This window comes from Bubalus kerabau, chromosome 4 (assembly GCF_029407905.1).
Source record: "Bubalus kerabau isolate K-KA32 ecotype Philippines breed swamp buffalo chromosome 4, PCC_UOA_SB_1v2, whole genome shotgun sequence".
NCBI classification, from domain to species: domain Eukaryota; kingdom Metazoa; phylum Chordata; class Mammalia; order Artiodactyla; family Bovidae; genus Bubalus; species Bubalus kerabau.
Window position 1 is genome coordinate 142,188,252 of NC_073627.1, and position 23,995 is coordinate 142,212,246.

Sequence of the window (23,995 nt, forward strand, 5' to 3'; positions counted from 1 at the left end):
ATGAAGACCTATTAAGACTTTGTAGAACTAACACCCAAAACACATGTCCTTTTCATTACAGGGGGTTGGAATGCAAAAGTAGGAAGTTAAGAAATATCTAGAGTAACAGGCAACTTTGGCCTTGGAGTACAGAATGAAGCAGGGCAAAGGCTAATACAGTTTTGCCAAGAGAAGGCACTGGTCATAGCAAACACCCTCTTCCAACAACACAAGAGAAGATTCTACATACGGACATCACCAGCTGGTCAATAACCAAAATCAGATTGATTATATCCTTTGCAGCCAAAGATAGAGAAGCTCTATACAGTCAGCAAAAACAAGACTGGGAGCTGACTGTGGCTCAGTTCATGAACTCCTTATTGCCTAATTCAGACTTAAATTGAAGAAAATAAGGAAAACCACCAGACCATTCAGGTATGACCTAAATCAAATCCCTTACGATTATACAGTGGAAGTGACAAATAGATTCAAGGGATTAGATCTGATAGACAGAGTGCCTGAAGAACTATGGACAGAGCTTCCTGACATTATACAGGATGCAGGGATCAAGACCACCCCCAAGAAAAAGAAATGCAAAAAGGCAAAATGGTTGTCTGAGGAGGCCTTACAAATAGCTGTGAAAAGAAGAGAAATGAAAGGCAAAGGAGAAAAGGAAAGATACACCCATTTGAATGCCGAGTTTCAAAGAATAGCAAGGAGAGATAAGAAATCCTTCTTCAGTGATCAGTGCAAAGAAATAGAGAAAACAATAGAATGGGAAAGACTAGAGATCTCTTCAAGAAAATCAGAGATACCAAGGGAAAACTTCATGCAAAGATGGGCACAATTAAGGACAGAAATAGTATGCACTTAACAGAAGCAGAAAATATTAAGAAGAGGTGGTAAGAATACACAGAAGAACTATACAAAAAAGATCTTCACGACCCAGATAATCACGGTGGTGTGATTACTGACCTAGAGCCAGACATCCTAGAATGTGAAGTCAAGTGGGCCTTAGAAAGCATCACTACGAACAAAGCTAGTGGAGGTGATGGAATTCCAGTTGAGCTATTTCAAATCCTAAAAGATGATGCTGTGAAAGTGCTGCACTCAATATGCCAGCAAATTTGGAAAACTCAGCAGTGGCCACAGGACTGGAAAAGGTCAGTTTTCATTCCAATCCCTAAGAAAGGCAATGCCAAAGAATGATCAAACTACTACATAATTGCACTCATCTCACACACTAGTAAAGCGATGATCAAAATTCACCAAGCCAGACTTCAGCAATACGTGAATCATGAACTTCCAGATGTTCAGGCTGGTTTTAGAAAAGGCAGAGGAACCAGAGATCAAATTGCCAACATCCGTTGGGTCATGGAAAAAGCAAGAGATGTCATAAAAACATCTATTTCTGCTTTATTGACTATGCCAAAGCCTTTGACTGTGTGGATCACAATAAAGTGTGGAAAATTCTGAAAGAGATGGGAATACCAGACCACCTGACCTGCCTCTTGAGAAATCTGTATGCAGGTCAGGAAGCAACAGTTAGAACTGGACATGGAACAACAGACTGGTTCCAAATAGGAAAAGGAGTATATCAAGGCTGTATATTGTCACCCTGCTTATTTTAACTTATATGCAGAGTACATCATGAGAAACGCTGGGCTGGATGAAGCACAAGCTGGAATCAAGATTGCCGGGAGAAATATCCATAACCTCAGATATGTAGAAGACACCACCCTTATGGCAGAAAGTGAAGAAGAACTAAAGAGCCTCTTGATGAAAAGTCAAAGAGAAGCGTGAAAAAGTTGGCTTAAAACTTGAACATTCAGAAAACTAAGATCATGGCATATGGTCCCATTACTTCATGGCAAATATATGGGGAAACAATGGAAACAGCGACAGATTTTATTTTGGGGGGCTCCAAATCACTGCAGATGGTGACTGCAGCCATGAAATTAAAAGACACTTGCTCCTTGGGAAAAAAGTTATGACCAACCTAGACAGCATATTAACAAGCAGTCATTACTCTGCCAACAAAGGTACGTCTAGTCCAAGATATGGTTTTTCTAGTAGTCATGTATGGATGTGAGGGTTGGACTATAAAGAAACTGAGTGCCGAAAAACTGATGCTTTTGAACTATGGTGCTGGAGAAGACACTTGCGAGTCCCTTGGACTGCAAGGAGATCCAACCAGTCCATCCTAAAGGAAATCAGTCCTGAATATTCATTCAAGGACTAATGCTGAAGCTGAAACTCCAATACTTTGGCCACCTAATGCGAAGAACTGACATTTGAAAAGACCCTGATGCTGGGAAAGATTGAGGGCAGGAGGAGAAGGGGATGACAGAGGATGAGATGGTTGGATGACATCACCGACTCAACAGACGTGAGTTTGAGTAAACTCCAGGAGTCGGTGATGGACAGGAAGGCCTGGCGTGCTGCAGACCATCGGGTTGCAAAGAGTTGGACACAAATGAGCGACTGAACTGAACACTCTCCCTTGGCAAACATCTGCAACCTGCCTATGTACTTACCATGCCTCACCTCTCTTAATCTCCTCTAAGTTTTTTAATTTATCCTAATAATTGTTGGGCTTCCCTGGTGACTCAGACAGTGAAGAATCTGGCTGTAATGCAGGAGACTTGGGTTCGATCCCTGGGTTGGGAAGATACCTTGGAGGAGGGCATGCAAAGCCACTCCAGTATTCTTGCCTGGATAATCTCATGGACAGAGGAGCCTGGCGGGCTAGTCCATGGGGCCACAGAGAGTTGGACACAACTGAGCGACTAAGAACAACAGTCCTTACTTTCTATCATACCAAAATTTACTAAATGCTGTTTACTATATAGTGTCTAAGCACAACAGTCATTACTTTCTATCATACCATGATTTACTAAATGCTGTTTACTATTTTGTGTCCATCTTTGCTACAAGAATATAAACTCCTCCAAGAAAAACATCTTTATTTCATGGATATATCACAAGTATCTAAACAATGCCTGGCACATATCAGGTGCTTAATACTTGTAGAATGAATGTACACATGGCCTCTCCTGATATTATCTTCTGTAGAAATTCTGAATGTGACTACCTCTTAACTATAGTAAAAAAAGGTTTTTTTATAAGACCTTAACATTAAAAATATTTCATATATACATTAAAAAAGATGCAGAAATTCTATGAAACAAAACAATTTGTTAACATGCATATGTAAACTCTGGGTGGTAGGACTCTTATGACTTTTCTTGTATTTCAGAATAAACAATTAAAACCTTCAAAAAAAAAAGAGGTAAGAGACATTGCTTACACAAGCAAACTCTCAAAAATTTACCCCTGTGTACCCTTTCTTAGGAAGTTACCAGAAGTACTCCATTAAAACAAGGTTCTAAACTATGAGAAGGAAAACATGTTTCTGAAAAATATGACCCAGAACTCTCAATATGAAGATGAAAGAACTCCCAGTACAATCACTATGCAGAAAACCATGAGAACAACAGAGAGAAGGGCCTCAGGGAAAATATCAGCAAGCAGGAGGAAACAGAGAATTCTTACACTTATTGGAATGATACAGGATGAAGAAGCAAAAGTTACACAGAAAACTACGCAAAAGAAAGAAATTAAGCAATTGCTGCAAAGAATCATCAAAATTACATAAGAAATTAAATAGTTATTTTTTGTCTATGAGCAATAGTGATGTAAAAATAATGTAAACATTGAAATGATTTAACCAAAAGTTGTCATATAACTGTGCTGAAAACCCAGAGAAAGAAGAATGTGTGCATGTTGTGGGGAACAGGTAAGAGAGAAATCATCTTCCACTAAAGTCAACAGTTAATGTTTAAAACTTTTTCTAAAAAAAAAATCAAACTATGACATTATAAGCATGATATTCAGCTACAAAGGTAAATGCCAGAGTTAAAAATGGTTGTGGGAAGTAAGAAGGTAGAAAACGGCAGATGGAACTATTTTCTCACTAAAAGCCCTGAGAAGTCAAAGTGTTAGTCACTCAGTCATATCTGACTCTTGCGACCCCATGAACTGTGGCCTGCCATATTCTTTACCATTTGAGCCACCAAGGAAGCTCTAAAAACCCTGAGGTACTACTTCAATTATACCCATCTATCACTTCGATAAAAAGTAAATTAAGAAATAAAGCAGCTTATTTTTCAATTTCAGACACACTGTAAGCCTCTAACAGTAGCTTTTTGGCCCCTTTCAAAATGCAAATTGAGTGTAAACAGGATATTTACATCTCTGTTAATGACCTGTAACTCTGCTATTTATGTAACATCCATCACTCTAGATAGCTTTAGAAATAATAACGACAATGCTACTACTACTACTACTGCTTAAAAAAATAAACAAGAAACACCACTGGCAGCTACCATTTACTGCGTATTTAACAAGGTGCCAGTCAATATACAATTGCTTTAAGTATTTTATCTCATTTAATCCTTAGTACAACACCATGATGAGTAAATAGGATCAAAAAGTTAGGTAATGTGTCCAATACTGCATAGCTGGTAAGTGAGAGAGCTCAGATTCTAACTATGGCAAATATTTGTTCCAGTGTTCTGACACGATGATCAACAATGTCAAGACAGGACAATAAATTTTATTGTTACTCTAAATCTGTCTCCAGAGTGTATGCCCTTAACCGCTAATCTGCACTACCACTCCCAGGAAAGACGAATGTGGCATGGCACAGCTATCTGTACAAGCAGTTCTATAGATAGTTCCCAGTTCTTAGGTTAATTTCTTTAGCTCATACATAGAGTTTATACACACGAAACATTACCAGGAGTTCACAGGAATTTCAGTTCCAAAGACTTTAATTACCTGACCCAGCAATGCCATGAGACGAGATGGAGGCACCACGCTGACTTCCCCAGCTAAGGCCTGGGCGATGGCTGCTCTTCTCTTCTCTTTGCTACTGCCATCGGGGTATGCCTGAAAAGGGAAAGGGGCATAGCATCATTTCCAAGAAATGGAAAAAGATATAAATGTGCTTATTTTTAAAAAATAACAACAGTAATGAAGCAGAAACATTCAAAAATCAAAAGATAAAAAGAAACTACCCAGTTAAACAGAGGATTAATCAATTAGTTTTTTAAAATGACATCTCAATTCTACCCACTTGCATTTCAAAAGTATGAGCTGAGACAGAACTGAGGTCAGCCAATCCACACTGTTATTTCTGAAAAGAGCCTCATAATAATAATAAATAAATATATGTCAGAGTCTCATAATAATAAATATATGTCAATAATAATAAACTATGTAAAAGCCAGAGTTGTTTTTTCAGTTTTTTAAAAATCTGCAAAGCCAAGGATTCTTTTACATTCTTTAGTAATTTCTTTCAATCAAATGACTCCCAGCCCAGAAGTTCTTTAACAACTCTAACTTAAATTCTATCCTGGCAATATAAACTCCTTCCTTTATCCTCATGGTTTTCTTGAGTTTACTCTAACTTTTTGTTACTCAGGGCCTATTAAATTCTTCTTCCTCCTAGTTAGACAAGCTTCTGCTAAAAGGCTGGCTGAGAAAGGATGAAACTATATCTAAGGGTTTTGAAGAATAATAGAGTATCAATCATAATGCTCTACCAGGAGCATAAGCAGCTGAGAAGCAGAAACATAAGCTTTTAAGAAATAAAAGAACTGCAAGGAAACTGCAGTTGTTAAGAGCTAAGGACACAAATGCACAGTGAACACACCAACAGTAGAGCAGGGCTTCTGGGCAGGTACTTAGGCTAATAATGGAAACAACACCAGAATAAACTTTCTGCTGAACACATAATCCTATATGATAGGGTGTGTGCAGTAGAGAAGGCCCTCAGATACTCAGAAAATTGAACAAGACTACCCTCTTTAACATATGCAAATTTCAACCAATGTAAATAAACAAAAAAGTATCAGTGTAAAAATTATATCAAAATTACAAAAAGTATCCAATAACATAGTTTAAAAAAAGATCACATTATTGCACATTTTCAAAGTTAACAGCAGTTTTTTTTCATTATCAGTCTTACCTCTCGAGGATCGAAATAAGACCTGGCCAAGAGGTTTTCCAGGTGAATATACCGCTCTGGCTGTGTTTGTTTTAACATGATCATGGGGTCAGTCTGTCTCAGAAGAGATCTGGCAGCACCCAATTCTCGGAGCTCTATCAACTCCAAAACAACCTGTAAAATTGAAAGAAAGTGGCAGTTTCAATGCATTCTCTTAGCTCATTTTCTTTTTCAGTAAAATTTCTGACACAGAAATGGTCTGCCAAAGTGATTTCCAAATCACAAACCAGGAAATGCCCCTTTCCCTTTCCATAGGCAATTTCACACAGACAACTAAAGTAGTTATACAATAATAACTTCCATCCTTCCCTTTTATCTACCAATCTCCCCTCGTCTCAGGTATCTTATTCCAAACGTAAGATGCTAAAGAAAACTAAAGATGGAAATATATCCATGGGCTCCAGAGAAACTGTCCTTCTGTTACCAAAACTTTTTTAGGGAATTACTAAACCCACATGGATTTTAAAGAAACAAACCCATTTCCCTATTTTTACTTCAAACCACACAACATTCTTATTTCCAGAAAGTCTACTCGGTTCTGTTGTACAGATAAGCAATTTTATGATCTATGTGCTGGTTTCCTGGCATAGAGCATCTAAAAACCTTGGAATCTCCCCACTGATAAATACCCTTGCTATTCATGAGCCCTCTGCATCACACCTAGTTAAGCGCTACAAAGATGGCTCAGAATAGGAGCTGGTTACCACTAGGACCAACCACATGATTTGAGGGTTGCTGATGCTTTGAACCAGCCCAACCCCAAAGAAAGTCAAAGAACTGGGGGTTGAATGAAAAACTCTGGAGCTTCCTGGTTGATGAATACTTCCATGCCAGGCGACAGACTAACCCTAACTCCATGGGGAGAAGGCACTGGAAACTCTGGTTCAGTACCCTCCCAAACCTTACCCTATATGTCTATTTGGCTGGTACTGATCTCTTCCCTTGATAATAAAACTGCCATCATCACTATATCACTTTTCTGAGTTCTGCGTCATTCTACTGAAATATCAATTCTGAGTGGGTCATGAGGACACTTAAATTTGTGGCCAGTTGGTCAGAAGTGTGGGTGGCCCAAGACATCAACATATTGCTGGTGTGTGAAATAAAGACAGTCCTATAGAGGACTGAGCCCTTAACTTGTGGGGTCTACACCAACAAGTTAGTGGTTGGTTAGTGGAGGTTAGTGTCAGAACTAAACTTCAGTACACTATTTGGTATACAGATGGTTGATGTTAGAATAGATCATATAATGGTTACTTGAGAAATAATATCAATTTGGGGAAATCTTGGCTTTTCCAAGAACAGAGATAAAAATATGGAGTATTGGGGACTTCCCTGTTGGTCCAGTGGCTGAGATTCCACGCTCCCAATGCAGGGGACCCTGGTTCAATCCCTGATCAATGAACTAGATCCCGCATGCCACAACTAAGACTCAGTGCAGCCAAATAAATCAATAATAAATAAAATAAACATTAAAAAAAAATAAAGAGTAACACTCAAGCTTTGAAAGTAAATTTTAAGGGCTGTGACAGCCCAAAAGACTTGCAGAAATGCTTATGGATGCTCTCTGGTCAGGGAGGCCCACAATAAACCCAGGTCCAGGAATCAGCATCATCCCCACTCTTACCTGTTCATAGAGGTCAATGAGGGTTTTGTCTGGCAATTTCAGAGACTGTATAGCCTGTAAAACAGTATCCCAATGGCCACTATTAATGTCAGCCACAAAACTCTCAATGCTGTCCACTGTATTCAGAGACACAGTCGTCTCTTCCTGCAAGGTGGCTAGCGCCCGATGTAGACTGTTCTCCTTGAGGTACTGCATAATGAGCCGGATCACACTGAAAGAAGCAAGCATGTCATTCAGGTCACGGATCCTCACTCACCAAAGATGCCACAAATCTAGGCCCAGTTTATTTTTCTCTGCAGCCATCCTCCTTTCACTACCTGCTTTCCATTTATCACGTGAGTAAAACCTTCCCTCCCCCACCCCCCACACCATTGAATCTGAGTTACAGAAGACCCTGGGGATCATCCAGTTCCTACTTCGAACTCGTAAGTAGAACTGGGGTTCAGTGAGGGGAAGTAACTTGTCCCGTGTCTCAAAGTCAGTTAGAAAACAAGATAGTACCAAGAAGACTCTCATACTTGCAAGTTTCTTGTTAATTCATATGATTCCACTGTTGCACACTTTAGGAAAATATTTTAAATGCCAAGTTTCTTGTCAATTCATATGATTCCACTGTTGCACACTTTAGGAAAATATTTTAAACCTAGTCTAGTCACTGACACAGAATACTCTAAATGACTGGATGGTTTGGTCCATTTTTAAATGACAGCAAAAAAATATGAATTGAGACCTTTTTAACAGGGATTTGTTGAATACAAATAAGTAGAGCTATATTAGATGTAAATTCAAAACAAAGTTATGTGTCCTCAGAAAAATAACACCTACCCACTGCCATTATTACCAAAATTTCAGGACAAGTGAAATAAAAACATGTGAATACACTTTCCCACAGGAAAGAGGACCCAGACAATCTCCAAATATTGAGAGAACAAGCAACAATTTTCAGCATGTGACAGAAAACTTACAAGTTAAATATATACACAATTAAAACTTCTTAATCTTTGGCTTCGTATTAAGGAGTCTGGTGAATAATTTTCCATACAGACAGTAAAAGTTCATGTACATTGCTGTACTACACTGTTCTTCTCTTGCCTTAGAAGTACACATATGGCTCAAGCAAATTTCTACTGGACAGCACGAGTATCAGGGGTCACACTGTCCAGATTGGAAGAGATTTCAAATTGGAATTTAGTCTATTCTCTTGCCTGGGAGAGAAATAATAATCAAAAAACAATGACCAATGTTTACTTGACCAGTGTTCACAATATATCAGGTACTGTTTGAAGCATTTTGGATTCAGTCACTCCTCAAAACAACCCTATGAGGATGGCATTTACTCTTAGGTCCATTTTACACATAAGGATTTGGCCAGGAAACAGAGCTAAATGGAAAAAGGAAGATTCAAAGTGGCAGTGTGGCAAGTGAGCATATCTTGTTGTTGTTCAGTCACTCGGTCGTGTCTGACTCTTTGCGAACCCATGGACCACAGCACGCCAGGCTTCCCTGTCTTTCACCTTCTCCTGGAGCTTGCTCAAACTCATGCCCATTGAGTCAGTGATGCCATCCAACCACCTTGCCCTCTCTCATCCCTTTCACCTCCTGCCTTCAATCCTTCTCAGCACCACAGTCTTTTCTAATGAGTCGGCTCTTCGCAACAGGTGGCCAAAGTATTGGAGCTGCAGCTCAGTCCTTCCAGTAGCCCGGAAAGGAGATCAAACCCCCTCTTCTTAAAAATAGTTCTTGCATAAGGGAACTAAATACTGCTACTCACAGTAGTCTTTTCTTTCACGGGCCTTTAAGAGACCCCACCTTGGATCCCTGCTGTTCCAGCACCACACTGTTCCCCACAGCACACTTCTATTTACACTCCCCAAATGAGACACGATGCTTGCAAAGAACTCATATTTGGTAGAGCCAAAATCAAATTCACTTTCTTCTCTGTGTAATACATAAGAGTTAAAAGTTTTGGAGATAGATTGGGATTTGAATCAGAGCTCTGCACTTACTGTGACTTTGGACAAGTCAGTTAACGTCTCTTTGCCTATTTCCTCATCTGTTAAGAAAAATACCTACTCTGTAGGGTATACAGATCAGTCTGTAGGGCTGATCAAAGAGAAGACGACACTGCTTACAGTGTGACTAACAGAGAAAATACTTAATAAACACAGCAATTATTGATAATAAAAAACATGCAGCAGCTCAGGGCTGGGAGAATGATCTATTCTCACTTTTGATTCAGGGTCTGAAGTATGGAATCCTTTCCAACTCCTAGCTGTCTTCATCGCCAGCACTCTCCATCACCCTTCTTTGTTTTACTTTTCTCCACAACACTTAACACCATCTGCGAGCCTATTTTACTTACTGCTTTTGTCTGCTGTTTTCCTTCCTCTTTCTATAAGGGCAATGACTTTGGTCTGCTTCATTCACTACCATATTCCCAGGGTCTAGAGCAGGTACACAGCAGACTTCAATATTTCCAGAATGAATAAACCTCCTTTCCTCTTACGGCAGATCTTGAGGACAAGTCCTCTCCCTTACACGCATGACGCAAATGTTAAATCTGCTGATTTAATTATTAAGCGTTGGCAAGAGCAAGTAGAGGATGGAGTCCTGGAGAAGTTCACTGGAGACTTTCTTCAGTCACTCATTAGTACCCCTCTCCCCCAAATCTATCATTCTCCTGGCCCAATTTCCACATTCTGTCCCTCCCTTGTGCCTACACAAAGCTCACGGGCCAACCAAAATTCAGCGCCACACGGAACCTGATAAAACAAGTAGTTCTTTCATTCCAAAGACAATTATTGAGCCTCTACGATGTACCAGGAACTGAGACTGTGATGAAAAGCAGCCCCTAGGCGCCGACATACGCTAGAAGGGTGGGCAAACGGTGACAATACCAGATTAAAAGCTAGGCAGAAGAAACCAGAGGGCCGTGTAAGCACAGGGAAGGAAACAAACCACCGTGCTCAATGGGGGCAGGAAGAGGGAAGGCTAAGAGTGCAGCCCCCTTGTGCAGATGAGACCGTAGTCCTAACTGGATGGCTAACTGCTCAGTCTCAGGGCGCATCAGGAGTCGGCGAGGGCTAGAACTCAAGATTTTGCAGGCACGTCCTACCCCTAGCCCCGCGCCGCCTTCCACCGGGCTTTGGGCTTTCCGTTCGCTCCTTTCTTGTGGGCCCGCCCCAGAAGCTTCTTTGTGGGGAAGTAAATACCCCTCCACTCCCCAACCTCTAGGACGCCTCCCTCGAGCAGCTTCCACCCCTCAACTCATCGACTCCCGGTCCGGCCACTTCGCGAACATCCGACACCATGAGACTCACTCGGAGGACTCGATTTCGATCGACATAGCGTTGTCTTTCCGAGCGCAGGCCCCACTCCACTCTCGGGCCCAGTCGCGCAACGCACCAACGCCACCTCCGGCGACTCACATACGTCACTTCCGCTCGACGACGACGCCGGCTCTGGAGGCGGTAAGTACGGAAGAGGAGTGAGGACTACGTGTGGGGCGGGGCAGTGCGGGGCGGGGCTTGCACGCAGGGCTGTGCGGGGCGGAGCTTCGAGGGCCTTTCAGAAGTCTGAATCTAAGCGCCTGGTCCAGAAAATTATCCATTCTCCCCAAAGAAAGAGTTGTTCTTAAAGGACTGCCTTTTAAATTTTTAGTTAGTCTAGATTTAAAGACAGGGCTGGCAGACATAGAGAACAGACTTGTGGACAGAGTGGGGGAAGGAGAGGGTGGGATGAATTGAGAGTTCAGGAGCATCATATATATTACCATAAACAAAATAGATAGCTAGTGGGAATTTGCTGTATGCCTCAGGGAGCTCAACCCAGTGCTCTGTAACAACCTAGATGGGTGGGATGGGGTGGGAAGTCGGAGGGAGATTCAAGAGGGAGGGGACGTATGTATCAGTTCAGTTCAGTTGCTCAGTCGTATCTCTTTGCAACCCCATGGACTGCTGCACGCCAGGCTTCCTTGTCCATCACCAATTCCCAGAGCTTGCTCAAACTCATGTCCATCGAGTCGGTGATGCCATCCAACCATCTCATCCTCTGTCATCCCCTTCTCTGCCTTCAATCTCAAGACCAGCCTCAAGGTCTTCTCCAGTGAGTCAGTTCTTCACAACAGGTGGCCAAAGTATTGTAGCTTCAGCCTCAGCATCAGTCCTTCCAATTAATATTAAGGACTGATTTCCTCTAGGATTGACTGGTTTGATCTCCTTGCAGTCCAAGGGACTCTCTCAAGAGTCTTCTCCAACACCACAGTTCAAAAGCATCAATTCTGAATTGTGTTCGCTGCTGCCACCGTGCCGCCGTGGCTCTCCAAGGCCAGCGCCGCCTCTAGCTCGCCGAGCTGCAGCTGAAGGAGAAGGTGGGTAAGTAAGGACGTCTCTATACCATGGCTTGTACAAAGCAGACTGCCCACAAATGACCGGTGGTAAAACACCGAGGAAGCAACTCGCTACAAAAGCCGCTCTCAGGAGTGCGCCCTCTACTGGAGGGGTGAAGAAACCACATCGTTACAGGCCTGGTACTGCGACACTCCGTGAAATTACAAGTTATCAGAAGTCCACTGAACTTCTGATTCGCAGACTTCCCTTCCAGCGTCTGGTGCGGGAAATTGCTCAGGACCTCAAAACAGATCTGCGCTACCAGAGTGCAGCTATTGGTGCTTTGCAGGAGGCAAGTGAGGCCTATCTGGTTGGCCTTTTTAAAGACACCAACCTGTGGGCTATCCATGCCAAACGTGTAACAATTATGCCAAAAGACATCCAGCTAGCACGCCACATACGTGGAGAATGTGCTTAAGAATCCACTACGATGGGAAACATTTCATTCTTTAAAAAAAAAAATTCTCTTCTTCCTGTTATTGGTAGTTCTGAACGTTAGATATTTTTTTCCCCATGGGGTCGAAAGGTACCTAAGTACATGATTGCAAGTGGAAAATAAGGGACAGAAATCAGGTATTGGCAGTTTTTCCATTTTCATTTGTATGTGAATTTTTAACATAAATGTGGGGATATAAAGCATTAATGAAAGTCAAAATGTTTCAGTGAACAAGTTTCAGCAGTTCAACTTTATAACAATTATAAATAAACCTGTTAAATTTTTCTGGACAATGCCAGCATTTGGATTTTTTTAAAACAAGTAAATTTCTTATTGCTGCAACTAAATGGTGTTTGTAGCATTTTTATCATACAGTAGATTCCATCCATTCACTATACTTCTCTGAGTTGTCCTACGTGCAAATACATGTTTTTTATGTTGTCTGTCTTCTGTGCTGTTCCTATAACTTTGCTATTAAAATACATTAAACTATAAAAAAAAAAGCATCAATTCTTCAGCGCTCAGCTTTCTTTATGGTACATCTCTCACATCTGTACATGACTACTGGAAAAGCCATAGCCTTGACTAGACAGACCTTTGTCAGCAAAGTAATGTCTCTGCTTTTTAATATGCTGTCTAGATTTGTGATAGCTTTTCTTCCAAGGAGCAAGTGTCTTTTAATTTCATGGCTGCAGTCAACATCTGCAATGATTTTGGAGCCCAGAAAAATAAAGTCTGTCACTGTTTCTATTGTTTCCCCATATATTTGCCTTGAAGTGATGGGACGGGATGCCATGATCTTAGTTTTCTGAATGTTGAGTTTTAAGCCAGCTTTTTCACTCTCCTCTTTCACTTTCATCAAGAGGCTCTTTAGTTCTTCTTCACTTTCTGCCATAAGGGTGGTGTCATCTACATATCTGAGGTTATGGATATTTCTCCCAGCAATCTTGATTCCAGCTTGTGCTTCATCTAGCGTTTCTCATGATGTACTCTGCATATAAGTTAAAATAAGCAGGGTGACAATATACAGCCTTGATATACTCCTTTTCCTATTTGGAACCAGTCTGTTGTTCCATGTCCAGTTCTAACTGTTGCTTCCTGACCTGCATACACATTTCTCAAGAGGCAGGTCAGGTGGTCTGGTATTCCCATCTGTTTAAGAATTTTACACAGTTTGTTGTGATCCACACAGTCAAAGGCTTTGGCATGGTCAATAAAGCAGAAGTAGATGTTTTTCTGGAACTCTCTTGCTTTTTCCATGATCCAATGGATGTTGGCAATTTGATCTCTGGTTCCTCTGCCTTTTCTAAATCCAGCTTGAACATCTGGAAGTTCTAGATTCATGTACTGTTGAAGCCTAGCTTGGAGGATTTTGAGCATTACTTTGCTAGTGTGTGAGATGAGTGCTATTGTGCAGTAGTTTGAACATTGTTTAGCATTGCCCTTCTTTGGGGTTGGAATGAAAACTGACCTTTTCCTGTCCTATGGCCACTGCTGAGTTTTCCAAATTTGCTGGCATATTGAGTGCAACACTTTTACAGCATCAACTTTTAGGATTTGAAATAGCTCAACTGGAATTCCTATGTATACCTATGAAATTCATATGTGTACCTATGGCTGACTCATGTTCATGTATGACAGAAACCAATACAATGTTGTAAAGTAATTATCCTCCAATTAAAACTAAATAAATTAATAAAAGATAGGGCTGATTAGTACATTGCAAACCAGGCAATATTTGCAGGAAAAGTTTATTGAGTTTAAATAAATGAAAGATTTTGAAGCCAAAACACAGTTTAATTAATCTAATTAGGAAAACTTTGAGACTCAGGATTTGCATACTCACTTCTTGGAAAGATCTAAATTATTTGTAGCCTTTTTTTTTCCAACTAAGTATTTAGTTGAAAATGGTTTCACAGCAGTGGTACAATTACTGGAAAAAGAATGAAACCAGATGCAAATGTGTAAAGGGAGATTTGAGACTTCTTTTAATAGACTTGAAACCATACATCATTAAATTAGTAGAGTCAAATGAAATGTAGATATATCAATGAATTTCATATAAATTACTTTAAAAAATATTTTATTGCCATCCTGTACAATTTTTTTTAATTTGCAGCACAATGATAAGAAATCTATGTTGTGAAAATTACATATTGAAATGATTTATTTGGAGATTTTCTACTGGTTTTCAGTCTTATCTGATATTTTCCCCAAAGGTCTGCCACACAACTTCTCTGTAGACTCTTAAATACTTCTCCTTCTTTCACATCTTCTCAGTTTCCCATCAACTTGTGAAAGACATGGTCTCCAAGATCTCAAAGGTCTTAAGAGTCTAAATATTTGCTCCAACATGTAGTCAGATATCTAGATAGGGGTATGATTTCTGACATATTTTTTCACTATCCCATCTCGTGATGCAACATAGAAAATTATTATAACAGCTTCCTTGAAAAGAAGACAGTACTCATTTTCAACAATTAACATATGCCTTCATTTTCTCTACCTAGTACTTAACAGGTTATTCTTGCATTAAGTTTACTTCTCTATTTTGCTGATACAAGTAAGTCTTCTCTATAATTACTTTAAAATTTTTTTTATTGATTTACAATGTTTTGTTAGTTTCAGGTGTACAGCAATATAATTACTTAATATGAAGTTTTATTCTAGTGTCCATCACACCTCTGCTATCATTTTGAATGGAATGGCTTCTCTTCTTATAATTTATATTAAATCTAAACTTGTTAATTATACATACAGCAAGCATCTCATTGCTTCATTATGTCTTTAGTAGTAATGCCCAAGGATTTAAATATTGAAATCCATATCACTATATTTTATAACAAATTAATTTATTTTTATTTTCCTACATATTAGGCTTTATATTAATATTTTCAATATCTATATGAGTAGATTGTGTTATTTGAATTTTAGGATACTAAAGAAAAAGTTACAGAATATTTGGATGGCCTTGAGCCTAATAGTACTCACACATGTTGAGAAGATCCCTGCAGAAATTATTCCAACCAAGAGAATGACTCCAATCTCTTACTATTGTCCTTACTCTCATCTTTTAACCTTGGAAAGATATTTTAGAAAATAAAATATTTTGTAATAAAGAAACATTTATGTGAAGTACGGCAATTCCTTTGGTTTCACTTCAGTTTCTATTTTCAGTCAATTATAGGTACAATTAAATTGATTACTTTTTCTCTAAAAAATAGCATATGTTGTATCATCCCATTTTATGAAAATACAGGTCCACAATTCCTTATCTGTAATTCTGAAATTTAAAAAACTGTGAAAATTGAATATGTTTTATATACTTTATAAGTTATTTAGCAGCAAAATCTGTCCTGAATTTAAGTGAGGCTATTTGCAGTCTTTTAAAAATCTTTTAGTGTGAACATTCTTATGGAGAAGTGTTAATATACTAAATTATGTATCACTTAGATCCTGCTGGGAGATATAAGATATACAATATATATACCATATTATCTTACCAAAATATAAAAATTCCAAACTCCAAAACATATCTAGACTCAAGATTTTCAAAAAGAGTTTCATGAGCCTATTCTACCTATCTACCTGGTCTGCTATTATACGTATACATAAAGGTTCTTTCTGTATTTGGACAAATAGTATATTCTTTTCATTATTCTACATCATTAAAATTCCTTTTTCATAAGCATGTAAACATTTGATCTTTTTTTTTTTTTTTTTAGTTTTCAAGAAGAAAAGTTACAGTACTTAAAGACACAAATGTCACTTATCTGAAAAATTAACGTGTGGAAAAATTCAATCTCTGATCATTCTAATTTCATTAAAAAAAAAAAAAAGTCCTCTAAACAAACAAAAAAAAAGGTGTGTGGGAAGGTGTTTGGTGTTCGGGAGGTTGTAAACTACAAACAGAGGAACCTGGCAGGCCATAGTCCATAGGGTCGCACAGAGGCGGACACGACTGAGTGACTGAGCACGCACACACCAACTATATTCTAGCTGCACTGCTTTTGCTGCTTGAGAAAAATTCCTGGTGCAAAGTAGCCTGTTTCAAGTCAGAACTTATTATTTGTTATGGAGTCTGTGGTTTATGCACCCATGGCAATCAGATCCTCAGACGCCATTCTTGAGAAATGAAACTTTATGATTACAGGTAGCCGCAGATGGATCCTCACTCTTCGGTTCTTTGATATATTGGATTTTTAATCTCTGATTGACAGCCAATGTCCCTGGCAACACAAATCCTCCTCCTCCACATTTCCTCTGTGAGGGACTTAACTATAACATTTGTTACTATTTGTAACCAAACTGCAAGCTTTATGTAGTTAGGGAGTTTCCCCTCTAAACTAACTGCTTATGTAAGTCTTCTGTATCCAAGCTACATAATCCATCAATTTCCACAGCCTTTCTATACCCAAAGCATAAGCTTTATTATCTTGCTAATCCCTTATTAGCAAGTTGATAAGCTTTGACAATTGCTAACCATCAATTTGTCTAGGAAGTTTTGTTTTTAACACTAGACAATTAATGAGGTCTCTTACATCTCTTCATCTGTACATGAATAAAGAAACTCAGGCACACAACACACTCATTTTCTAACCTCTAAACCAGGCAGTTGTGTTCATTAGGAAGATTCCAAGCCCCACTCAGAGTTGGGTCACAGCCTCCCAGACCTAACTTCTGGTAAACCAATAGCCTAGAGTGAACCCAAAGGAAATCCAGTCTCCTGATCACGTCCTTTCTGGAGAGCTGGCCCATCCCACAAGTCCACGTCTCTGCAACCCATCTTCTCAATCCAGCAGAGGGCAGGCTAACCACAGAAAAGCTGCCGTTGTTTGCTATCAAGCAGGAGAGAGAGGTTTATGGGAGAGAGATCCTTGGTCCAGTGAAAGCAGAAGGTAGGGTCAATATTTGAGTGCTAAAATGGGGCAACAGTTTGGCCCTTCCTATTAAACTACACCAATTTCATCAAGATAACATGGCAAAGACTAGAGAAAGATTATTACACAATTCTACCTGTTCGTGGCAGGACATGGTTTAAAGATCTTCTAACTCAACCTCCTCTTTTTAAATTCCCAACTCCTACAGGAATTCCTGCATCATCCGTGATGAAGGACCTTTTCTGTATACCTACTTGAATAAAGGCCACCCGTCCCAACTTGGAACAAAACATGCTTTCCTATAAATTCCAAAGAGCAAGCCTGTTCTCTTCAGAGACTGCAATGGGGCTCTCACTCTAGAGTCAAAAGGAGAGTATCTTCACATGGATAGCTTATTTTCTTTTTCTTTTTGGCCATGCTGCATGGCTTGCAGGATTTTAGTTCCCCAACCAGGTATTGAACCAAGGCCATGGCAGTGAAAGTACCAAGTCATAACCACTGAGCCACCAGGGAACTCCCCACATGGATACTTTTTTACCAGGGACAAAAGCCTTTCCCAGAAATGCCTTCTTCAGCTGGTGTCTTGGCCAAGGCATCATCATATGTCCATTGTCAAGTTGAAAGCCATCACTGGCAAGGGTTGGAATTACCATGCATGGCCTAAGCATGTACATGTGCCCCCTGGAGCCATGAAGGGACCACTTTCCTGACCATCCAAACACAATCGCCTATCATCCAGCGAGGAAGAGTAGGTGGTGCTAGTGGAATGACCCTTGGGTGGACAGCCAACCCTGTCTCAATGAGGCTGGTAGGAGGCACAGAAATCCCATCACACGAAGAGCCCCACCAAGACCTCACAGTGAGGGAGTCCCAAGCTTGTGAAAATTCACCTGTGCTGGTCCCCTCCCTTCTCTCTTTGACCATGGCTGAGGATGCTGTCCTCAGTGGACTAGCCAAGACCAGGCGTATAGGACTGAAGGGAAAAGAAAAGGAAAGACGCCTTCCAAGGAGAGCGATGACATGGGGCTGACGGGGCACAAACAATAGTTCTAGCTGGAGGACACAAGGCTTGGCCCGGACCTCAGTTACACAAGCCTATCTTGGAGACACTTGTTAAGAAAACAGCCTCACCAACAGTGCCACCTAAAAGGCAACCATAGGCACTCATGTTTTATACCATGTAACGTCTATCCATTTCCCATACCAGACCCAAGAGCAAACAAACCATAGGCTGACCGGCATCCTACAGTCTGAACTGGCTCAAAAATAAGTCAGTTTTATGACCTTTAAAATGTAGAGCGATCAGGTACTTAGAAGCAGCTGAAAGTTTTTTCAGATGGAGGAAGCCATGAAGTAAGTAAGGTAAAGTGTGAGGTAGCTGTAAAATAAGGATAATAATAATACTACCTCAAAAGTCATGAGGATTAAATGAGCTAATCTGTATAAACCACTTAAAGCACTGCCTGGCATGTAGTAAGCACTGATTAAGAGTTTGTTATACTCTTGTTTCTCTTCAGATTGTGTAAATCTTTTGCCTTTCACTATATGAGTTTATTGTTATAATATTATTATTGTTATTGTTGATATATATATTAAGAATTGTAAAAGCCCAACTCCTTTATGTTTCTTAACACAATAAGAAAATTCATACTAAAAGTCAAGCTGAAATACTGGTTAGTTTTGCAGGGAAGCACTCCTCCCCTCTTTGATGTCTCTCACAGATGGGTTTGTATCCTTCTCCTGTGCCATCAGGGGGAGAACGGATGGTCCCCTGTAATCCTCCACTTTGTCTTGACCCCAGGAATCATTGTCGGGTCCCTGCTGGCTAATTCTGCTCCTGGGACTCAAAGCTACAATGGAGGTGTATGGCCAGCACTGCCTTTATTTACAAAGAAAGTGATCTTCTCACAAGCCTGAGGCTCAGATGGGAGGCCAGAGCTGGAGTGCCTGTCTCCCTACACCATGACTTGTCAGCACTTGTAGCTTCCAGAGGCTTCTCTTAACACGTTTTTGATCTGGAATCTATGCACATAGAATCCACAGGTCCAGGCCAGGACAAGCCCCAGCAACTTCCTGTACTTTCCCACAGGGAGTTTCCACTGTAGTCCTTTTCTTAAATAAAGCGTCTCTGATCTCCTTATCAGACTAATTTCCATCAACCTCCAGGGACTCTAAGGCATAGAATAAGGATCAAATCTAGACATCTGGAATGCTTGGCTTTTATCTACTTTGAGGGAAAGGATCCAGGTTCATTCCCTGGATTTTGAGTTGACCAAACAACATCCTTAGTAGCTCTCAACTCTTTTCTCCGTGCAGCTGGTTTCTTTCTTTTCTCTGCAATCTAACTTTCTTTGTTCCCCACACACCTTTTGGGTTGTCTGGTCAATTCACAGTTTTTTTTCCTTTCCCCTTCCAACTACCCTCACTCAGGGGTGAGCTGCCTACAGCTACATTTTACCAGATGTTTCCCTTCCTGAATGGCCCAGTTATGGACACTGACCCATACTATGCTGATAGAATTCTCTCTTCCAAGTATTAAGAATTGGGATCAAATATTCTAGTTCTAACTGACCTGATATGCTGAGGAATTGTGGGTGGGCACTTTCTTTACCTGACTGAAGAAGAAAGAAAGTCAGGTTGCAGGGAAAAGAATGAAACCAGCTGCACAGAGGAAAAAGAGTTGAGAGCTACCAAGGAGCTGTCTGAGCTCCTTTTTTTTTGGCTGGGTGCTGGGTCTTCATTGCTATGCATGGGCTTCTTTAGTTGCAGCATGTGGGCTTTGTTGCCCCACGGCATGTGGTATCTTAGTTCCCTGACAAGGGATTGAATCCATGTCCCCTGCATTGGGAGGTAAATTCTTAACCACTGGGCCACCAGAGAAGCCCCACTATCTGAGTTTATGATGGCTTCTATTTCTCACAAAAACTGTGAGTGGTCAGGACCACTAATATCCCATTTTACAGATGAGGAAACTGAGGCACAGCATTGTGACATTGTCCAGGCGATATCACATGAACTCCTGGATCTAGCTGTTCCTAAATAAGATACAACTTTGGGCATCCTAGTTGTGTGAGCTGATAAAGGGTCCCTTTTTGTCTCCTTCAGCAGCTTTGGGTTGGGATTCTGTCACTTTTGACTAAAAGAGTACTGACAAAACAGAACTGAGCTGGATTCTTTTGGCTGGATCTAGCCTTGAATGTGGGCTTCCCAGATGGCACTGGGTGTAAAGAACCCACCTGCTAATGCAGGAGACATAAGAGATGAGGGTTCGATCCCTGGGTCGGAACAATCCCCTGGAAGAGGGCATGGCAACCCATTCTAGTATTCTTGCCTGGAGAACCCCACAGTCAGAGGAGCTTGGTGAGTTATATAGTCCATAACATCACAGAGTCAGACACAACTGAAATGACTTAGCACACACAGCACAGCCTTGAATGTGAGGAAGGACACGATGATACAGGAAAAGGAGGGGAGAATGGGGGCAGTTGCAGGCAAGTATGGAGGTGGGAGGGGGCAGGAAATGGAAGAGATTCACACCCACTGACCTCAGGCAGAGGGGTGTTCAGAGAGGTGCTGGGAGGCAAGGCATTTGTGCTGAGATCAACTGAAGCCTTTGGGGTGGGGGAAAGGGGTGCAGTAGGGAAAAAGCCATATCTGTAAGTGGGAGAGGGAAGGCAGTTTGTATCAGGTAGAGAAATCCCCAGCAGCAGTTACAGGTGACACACTGTGTGTGGGTCCATCCACCCCCTCCCCGCCTCCTCCCCCTCCTTCTGACTGTTCCTCCAGTGAGGCTCCACTACAGAGTTGAGGATTAGCCGAGTGGGGTAGAAGTGGGAGGCATTCCCCAACGGCTCAGTGGGTAAAAAAGTCTGCCTGCAATGCAGGAAACATGGGACCTGTGGGTTCAATCTCTGGGTCAGGAAGACCCCCTGGAGGAGGGCACGGCTACCCACTCTAGTATTCTTTTGCTGGGAAAATTCCATGGACAGAGGAGCCTGCGGGCTACAACCCATAGGGTTGCAAAGAGTCGGACATAACTGAGCACGTGGCCCGGAACAGTGACGGTGCTGAGGAGGGAGCCATTGAAGAATACACCTGGAGGTCAAGGCTGGAAGAGATGGGGAGCCAGGAACATTTTGCCAGAGGCCCTGCCAAAGTAGAAGACAAGTGTGATGTGAGAGAACTGGAGACAGAGAAGGGCACATCAGAGCCTGAAATACTGGATTGTTCAGACTTCTGAGGTGGCACCCTTTCCACTGCTGAGGAGACTCGGGACATGACCACAAGAGGGAGTGGCTGAAGCAGAGTGAAGAAGTGCTGGCGCGGAGCCTAGAATTTGGGGGCTAAGTACATATGAACATATGAAGACTGAGAAACTCAAGCAAACTTAGGGCAGATACACCCCAGACACAGAATACAGACATATGTGCAGATAAACACAGGGATCACAGACGCACGGACACAGGACACAACGCAGACCTCACCTCCTCTCCCCCCCAGCATACAACACACACACGGACACACACGGGGCCACAGGGATGGGCACATACTGATGCTGAAAGCTCAGCTTCTCTGGACACCAGTGCTCAATCCAATCTCAGAGACAGAGCTTCAGGTGAAGTAGAAGAAGGTAGATTCATTGTTTTGCCAGGCAAACAGGGACACAGAGGGCTAATGCCCTCAAACCATGTGTTCCCACTTGGGGAAGATGGTGAGGAGTTTTATAGTATTTGTTCAAAGAAGGCATGATCAGCTCATGGATATTCTTCTAAGGGGGGTTGGTTGGTGAGGTAAGCAGGAGTCAACATCATCAACCTTCAGGTTCAACTGGTCTGGGGTCTCCAGGCTTGTGGGCAGCATACCATCATTAATCATTAACTTCTCCCACCTGGAGGGGGTTTCAGTATCTGCAAAACAGCTCAAAGATATTGTTGTGTGTATCCTTTGATGGAGATCTTGCCCCAAGGCTGCTCTTGGCTGTTTTTCTCTGATCTCACATCCCTAGTTACCTACCATATCCAGCAATCCCACTCCTGGGCATGCGTGTGTACATGCTCAGTTGCTCAGTCCTGTTCAGTTGTTTGCGACCCCATGGACTATAGCCCACGGCTCCTCTGTCCATGGAATTTTTGAGGTAAGAATACTGAAATGGGTTGCCATTTCTTCCTCCTGGGGATCTTCCTGACCCAGGTATAGAACCCACATCCTGCACCCCGTGCATTGACAGGCGAATTCTTGACCACAATGCCTCCTGGGAAGCCACTTCCCATCCCCACCCTTCCCTAATTAACAGCTGCTTGAATCTGCCCATTGTAACTCAGGGAAGGTCATGAGGCTGAATAGAGGCTGTTTCCTATAATCGAAGAAATGGGGGACACAGAAAGACCTTGTGCCCAGGAGCCCCACAGGGCCCTTCACAGTATCAATACTCAAGTATGAAATACATATAGAGAAACATAAAGTCATGTGACAGACATGAAACCTTTGACACACACCCAACAATCCTGTGACTTAAGGGAATAGGTTTTTCCCCAGGGTATTGTTTTTCTTGTTGATTCTGGCCTCTGTGGTGCCCATGTGGCACATCCCCAGTTCTTAGGGAAAAAAAAAAGAAACTTGAAACCTCTCCCAAGTTAGAAACAAAGGGCTTGGCACGGTCCAGCCCTGGCTCACCGGGCCAGGATGTCTGTTTCTACCTTCGTCTCCCTGGCACTGGAGTTCTGGCTCAAGTGCCACCCCAGGGGCTCCCCACCGAGAGAAGCAGAGCCTCCCTGGGGAACAGGGTAGCCCTGGGATAGCAGCCCAGGCTGGCCAAACAAGCTCTGACACCCAGAGCCCCTGCCTTCCCCAAACCAAGCATCCTTTTTCCAGACAGGTCAGCCTTAGCCCACACAGCAGTGTGGGAGCGAGAGTGAGAGGGGTGAAGCTGGAGAGACAGGTAGGCTTCAGCCAGAAGAAAATAGGGAACCGAGGAGTGTTACTAAGTGAGAAGTGACATGTTTAAATTTCCACTGCAGAGCTCCCAACACGAAGAATTTATTATGTCACATAATAAATATGAAGGGCTCTGGTGGCTTCCTGTTTTTAGAAGGGGCTGAAAACTGCTGACTCTCATGGCAGGAACCCTAGTTAGAAGCATCAGATTAGTTAAAGGGGCTGGGGACTTAGTCCAGGGCCAAGGATGATGTAGGAGTGACTAGAAGAAGAAATGAAAGCAACTATGGATGTGAAAAGAAAGGCTGGGCCAGAGCTCGGACTCCTAAAGTGGTAGGACCCATGCACTTTGACTCATACTGATTAAAACACATGAGGTAGGGAATTCCCTGGCAGTCCAGTGGTTAGGACACGGTGCTTTCACTGCTGGGGCCCAGATTTGATCCTTGATCAGGGAACTAAGATCCCACAAGCTGCACAATGTGGCCAAAAAAATAAAGTAAAATTAAAAAAAAAAAAAAACAAACACATCAGGCAGATATGGAAAGCCAAGTTAAGAATTTACCTGTCATTTGGGTATGAAATATACCTGTCATGATGGTGGTAAATATGTACTCATATATCAGTGCAAGTGTACCCATCAACATACAAACATGCTCTGGTATCACTCACTCTCAA

General features: G+C 41.7%; 1 protein-coding gene and 1 pseudogene across 1 annotated transcript in view; one reads left to right on the top strand and one right to left on the bottom strand.

The window, feature by feature from the left end:
* Positions 1–11,158, bottom strand: part of SMU1 (SMU1 DNA replication regulator and spliceosomal factor) — a 29,369-nt gene extending 18,211 nt beyond the window's left edge. Inside the window, exons 1-4 of the mRNA XM_055578802.1 lie at positions 11,000–11,158; positions 7,680–7,890; positions 6,014–6,166; positions 4,822–4,932 (exon numbers count right to left, since the gene is read on the bottom strand). Coding sequence (XP_055434777.1) covers positions 4,822–4,932; positions 6,014–6,166; positions 7,680–7,890; positions 11,000–11,025 — 501 coding nt within the window. The 5' untranslated portion in view covers positions 11,026–11,158. The remainder of the gene's footprint in view (positions 1–4,821; positions 4,933–6,013; positions 6,167–7,679; positions 7,891–10,999) is intronic.
* Positions 11,159–11,573: 415 nt separating this feature from the next.
* LOC129650399 (histone H3.3A-like) lies at positions 11,574–12,880 on the top strand (annotated as a pseudogene).
* Positions 12,881–23,995: the final 11,115 nt, after the last annotated feature.